Here is a 5,662-nt window from a genome sequence, read left to right on the forward strand (position 1 = left end):
CAGAGAGTACCCCCGGGTTCCAAACCCCCTTTAAGAGATAGGGCAATCGTCACTCGCCAGCTCCGTCCTCGCTTAGGAAAAAGATGTTTGGCCTACCTCGCAGATGGATCTGATCAGACGCTTGCTTTTTCCCGCGTGCTTGTTTGAATGCTATTATTTCTACAACTATAGATTTGGAGCCAATCAGGTATCACCGCGTGTCAAACTGTGTCAGGCGGGAGACAGAAGAAATATTCAGCTGATTCCTTTCCAATGAGAACTAGACACGCGTCCCATATCCCGGGGGACCCTACGGAGAGCTTATCTTTATTTCTCCTTCAAGCACTTTCGTGGAAGAGACCATTTCTTAGATGGAGAGATGAACGCACAAACAAATAATAAAGACTATGACTGGTTCTCACGATCCTAAGTATAAGCCTAATGCCTTAACTCTTTAGCTCTAAAAAGGGGTTGCTTACCGGAACTTAGCTTACTCTGATCTACGAGCACCCTTCTCTCCCTGAGGGCCCATTAAAGCTTAAAGACCAGGACTTATAAGGTCCATGCCCCCTTAAACTCTATCATTGTCGGCGAATCGCGAAAAGGCTTTCGTTGCCTTCCCGTTTGTAAACCCTTGTTTGTAGAATCCTTCTGTCTCCCACGTAGGTGGACTCTAAGGTGGTTGAAGCAGCTACAGTTACTCTACGGACCGAGAGGTGTACTTCGTACCGCCTGTATTCTATGTGTATGGTAGTATTCGTACTATTTAGAACCATTTCTACTCATCGATTAGAATCTCAAGACGAAAAAAGGCTTTCTCCTCATCTCCGAAAACGGACTGAGAGCTCGTTTAAGCACGAAAAAAAATGGAGTTTACAACCCAATTGTGTACCCGCTCTTCACGCCGGATATCAGTACATATTTTGAGCTTCTGAAGCAACCTAAAAAGGAGAAGAATGGGGGGGGAGACAGAAACTTCTTCAAATAATTCCGTTTTCCCGGTAAAAATGGATGAAATCCTCAATTCCCTTTACGACGACCAAAAAAACCTTGAAAAAAGCTTGTTTTCCCGGGATTTTTTATAGGAATAGGGGTTCCAGTAAGTGTGGAGATCAAGAAAATGAACAAAGAATCCTTACGTAAAAAAAGTGGATTTTCCCGTGTTTTTTAATAGGTGCTGAAACCAAAAAACATCCAGAAGAAAGAAGAGAACCGCCCTCATGGTGGATTTGGATCCAGATCCTCTCCCGGCGTTTCCACCAACTAACTTCGATATTTGATATTTCTAGCAGTGGACTGAAGTACGTATTTCATAAGTAGGGCGGCCCTCCATCTGAAAAAACGTAGCCGTAAACGTAGATTTGAAGAAGTTATGTTGTCGAATACTATATTACACTAGCAATTTCAGGTGATGCATTGGGGTTTGGAATCGACTATTTTTCAATGGCCACCCTTTCTTTGAACCTTGTCAATGATCGAACTTAAAGATATGAACTGAGTGCCATTTGATGAGTAACTGAGAACAAGGGAGAGGGATATGGAAAGGATGAAGTAATGAAAGAGGAAGTCATTGCTAGTAGTAACGACTTGTCACGATCCATTGGTTCATATAGAATCCATGTCCTAGGCGTATCAAAAAAAATTCTTTTCGCTAAGCGTATATAATAAAATAGAGTGAAAGGGTCTACCCGGGGGTTCTAACTAACAGCTGAGTCCTCTCCGAACCGCAGGAGATAGTTGCCCATCATACGGCTCACTAACTTCACTTGCCTCTATGGGAGGCTCGCTCCGGGCGGGTTCGGATCACTTACAATGCACGGCTCTACGAAGGAAGGGGTTGGTGGGTTAGGAACGTTTTCAATATGATTCTTTTTCCGTATTTGTTCTATGACAAATGCGAGACGAAAAAGGAACCCGACTGGGAAATGCGAGTCTGTTTTGTCCACTTTCTCCATCCGGACAGCGAGCTTGCTTCTTATTCCCGTGTTCGATCTCTTCCATCTCTGCCCCGCTCGTTGTCACCTATGTTGAAGAAAGGGTTGGAACCCTGTAGAGAATGAAAAGGAGCCAAGGTTCTTCCTCTCAACAGTGCTTCTCGAGGCTCTACTCTCCCCCCTGAATAAGTAAGGCCCCGCTAGCCTGGGCGAAGATGGGGATAAGGAATAAGGATTGAAGCCCCCTTAGCTCTGCCAGGGACTGGGCAGGGGTTAGCTCTGTAAATGTGTAGAGCCAAGTGTAGTGTGGTATAGTAGTAGGCACTTCTAGGCCCCTTCCCGGCTACTGGATCACTCCAGCGCTTTGGGTACTACGGACCCTCTGCCATCCATTGCAGCAGAGCCGTTTCATGAGCGGGGGGGCTAAGCGCAGTTCTTTGAATCAAACGTTGAATGAAATCGATTCTTTTTTAGATATCAAAATCGAAATCAGATAGGATAGATGGATGGATCTATCTTTCTATTCATATATATTACTAAAACAAAAAATTTCTTTTTTTATATAGTTAAGTAGCGTAGCAAGAAGCCCCAAATCCTTGATTTGGCCAGGAAAGACTGCACTGCTTTGGGCCCAGGAAGCGAAGGGAATGAGCTCGGGCTGCTTCTCCTCCACACTTTTTTTTCTCCGTGCCCGTTCCGCATGCGCTTCGCGTGCCATTGGCGCTTCGCTCTCCTCTTTATTCTTCATTGGACGGTTCGGATGGACTTCGCCGTTCTTTACCAACTAAAATAGAAAAGGCTGTATCACATCGAGATGTCTATTCGTTTTCCGCCCCCAATGAGATGGAGAATTTGTAACCCCCCATTTATACTGTACCTTTTGGCCCTTCATCTTTCTGAATCGAGGCCCGGCCCGGCTCGCGTCGTTCCAACAACCGGCGGGGAGCACCTCAGTATACGATCGCGCACAGTAACTGGGAGTCCCTATTACACCTAAGGTCAACTTCAATTCACCAAACCAAGGTTCATCTCGTGTAGTGATTGTGGACTCATACAAGGATATTGAGTAGACGGCTGATGTATCAGACTCGACTCTATCTTTCGTAGCATGCATTCCCATCCGTGTCGCAACTGGATTCGATAAGCTACGTGTCCGGTGCACGGAGAACTGCCTTCGGTCCCCCAAACTGACTTACTCGTGGCAACCTTCCGGCCGCCCAACGACCTATAACGCTAGTCACTACTCCCACTGGGGCTAGGAAGTAAGCCCCACAACCCAAAGCGGCGAAGAACAAATAGAATTTGCTACAAAAGCCGGCTAACGGGGGTATTCCTGCGTATGAGAACATAGTAATAGAGAAGGTAATAGCCGAAATAGGATTCGTTTTGGCTAGAGCGCCCAAATCCGCTATATATTTGACACGGGTTTGCCGTAATGCTAAAACTATGGCGAATGCATCTATCGTCATTAATGCATAAATAAAGATACCAATTAGTAGTGATTGAATTCCTTCTATGGTTCCACATGATAAACCGGTACGAATATAACCTACATGTCCAATTGAACTATGAGCTAGAGGTCTTTTTACTTTCGTTTGGGCCATGGCGGCCAGTGCTCCTAAGATCATAGAAGCAATGCTGCAGAAAAAGAAGATTTGTTGCAATGTAGCTCCATAGGAACCATAAATAGAAACACGTGAAATATTTGCAGAAATAGAAATTTTAGGCGCAATAGAAAGGAATGCTGTAACCGGGGTGGGTGAACCCTCATAGATATCAGGTGCCCACATATATAGAGTCAAAAGAGATGTGGAGTCCGAAGGGGAGGGGGTTTTCTTCGGGGCTCGAGAGAGGGAATAAATAGATAGGAGGGCCCCGCAAGTTTTTAATTCGTTGCAGGGGAATTTACACGAAAGGGAACGAGGAATTCTCAACGAAAAAAGTGCTCTCTGAACCGAACGTGAAAGTAGTTTTCCATCAGACGGCTGTTCCCGTAACTCCACTCTCGACTTGGATTATATATCCAAAAAGGTCCGCTCTCGGCCATTCGACACGCTGCCTAGCAGAGGAGTGGTTATCTGAAGCGGATTCTCTCTTTTCTAGTAGATGCCGAACCTGCTGCCCCATTGACTAAGAAGGGGGCGGGCGCAGCAGCTACATGGACCCCTTCCTTTCTGTTGTTGCCAGCGCTTTCCCGGGCCGAGCCGGAATTTTTTTTTTAAGGGCAGGCAAAGCCCGAAGGCTGCTATCCCAATAGGCCAGCGGGCGGAACGAGGAGAGGGCCCGGCAATCATACTACCGCGGTCGAAAAAGCGTGTTCCCCTCAGATAATACGCACCGTAGGCCATCCTCGGCCTTCTTCGTTTTCGATGAAAAACAAATAAAATCTCTATCTCCGAAAGCGTTTTCCTTCCCCCTCCCTTCGTCGAGCCTTTCCTTTAATGGTTGGGGAAAGCATTCCCTTATCTGAACTTGGCGGGCATTCCGCCTTAGTAAAAAAAAAAATATAAAAAATAGGGCGGTTTGAACATAGGCTCAAACATGATTTGAAGGTCCTAGCTACGCCATGCGTTCAATACAAAATCTGGAAAGCTGCAGGTTTGACAAAACAAAAAGAGGGCGCTTTCCTGTGTTGCACTGAAAAAAAGGACCTAAGAGAAGAGCGTCCTCTCTTAGGTTTCTTACTCCCGCGCCCGGCCCGCGTTAGAGGGGAAGATTAGCAAAGCGAGAAAAGACAGAGGGGGGGAACAGCATCTTATTCTCTTCGCGAGAACTTCCGGGTCGGAGAAGCATTCGGAACGGGCTCCGCGTTCATTTCGTTGGCAGAAACGATCCAATCCATTCGGGGCTTCGGGGAACCCAAAAGCGAAGTCTTTCGACTTGATTCATAGATAGAATCAATGATAGATAAACAAAAGATAGATGAACGAGATATCTTTTTTTTTAGAGAAAAAAAGAGGAATAGAATAGACATCCCCTTAGATGTCTATGCATCCTTTAGCATCTCCCGATTTTTTTTTATATCGTTATATCTGCCCTCTCTCCATTTTTTTGAGAGAGAGCAGATGGATCCTATCCCCTATATCGAACACTAAATCCTATCTATTGATAGAAAGATCTTCGTCAAATACCGGACTTTGCCTTTTTTTAGGAATTCCTCATATCCAAGGCAGCTTACCACAAGCACCCCATACGACTAGTTGGGGGGGCTGTTTGATAGTGACTTCTTTCGTTTGGTAGGGTGACGAAAGGCTACTTCAATCTAGGAAACAGCCGGAAACTCGAGAGGGTCGCCTTTGGAAGCGCTCGCCGGTAACCAAAGTGTCACTCCTTCTTGATTATGTCGTGACGCTGACTGAATCCAATCCATAAGCCCGGAAACGAAACAAAGTTCGTTCCCTTTCGTTCAAGTAGGTAAAGTAGGCATACGAATCACTTTTGCTTTGCCTTAGACTCTATTGGAACAAAGAAAGAAGGGGGCGGAATGGAGAAAGGAAGGGGACAAGGGCGGTCTTGCTTGGCGCGAAGGCTGCTGGTTCGGGGGTAGGGTACGGTACTAAAGGTCCTCGGACTTCCAGGCGGTTTTTCTTTTGGGCAGCTGTTCACCGTTGGATCTCGCCAATACAGCCCCCTATAGTTTTCGTTACCGAGATATCTTTTTTTTTCATTGTTCCCAGGGATCTTTTGGGTAATCCGCTCCCATGCTGCAAACAGTCAAATCTGAACTAAACCTTGTTGCTCTTCTTTCT

At 45.9% G+C, this 5,662-nt stretch overlaps 1 protein-coding gene across 1 annotated transcript in view; it reads right to left on the reverse strand.

Annotated features, from left to right (window-relative positions):
* Positions 1-1,460: 1,460 nt before the first annotated feature.
* Positions 1,461-5,662, reverse strand: part of nad2 (NADH dehydrogenase subunit 2) — a 4,723-nt gene continuing 521 nt past the window's right edge. The window contains exons 2-3 of the mRNA in view: positions 3,135-3,703; positions 1,461-1,653 (exon numbers count right to left, since the gene is read on the reverse strand). Of these exons, the coding sequence (YP_010438353.1) occupies positions 1,461-1,653; positions 3,135-3,703 (762 nt within the window). The remainder of the gene's footprint in view (positions 1,654-3,134; positions 3,704-5,662) is intronic.

Source organism: Prunus mume, mitochondrion (genome assembly GCF_029339155.1).
Source record: "Prunus mume mitochondrion, complete genome".
NCBI lineage: Eukaryota > Viridiplantae > Streptophyta > Magnoliopsida > Rosales > Rosaceae > Prunus > Prunus mume.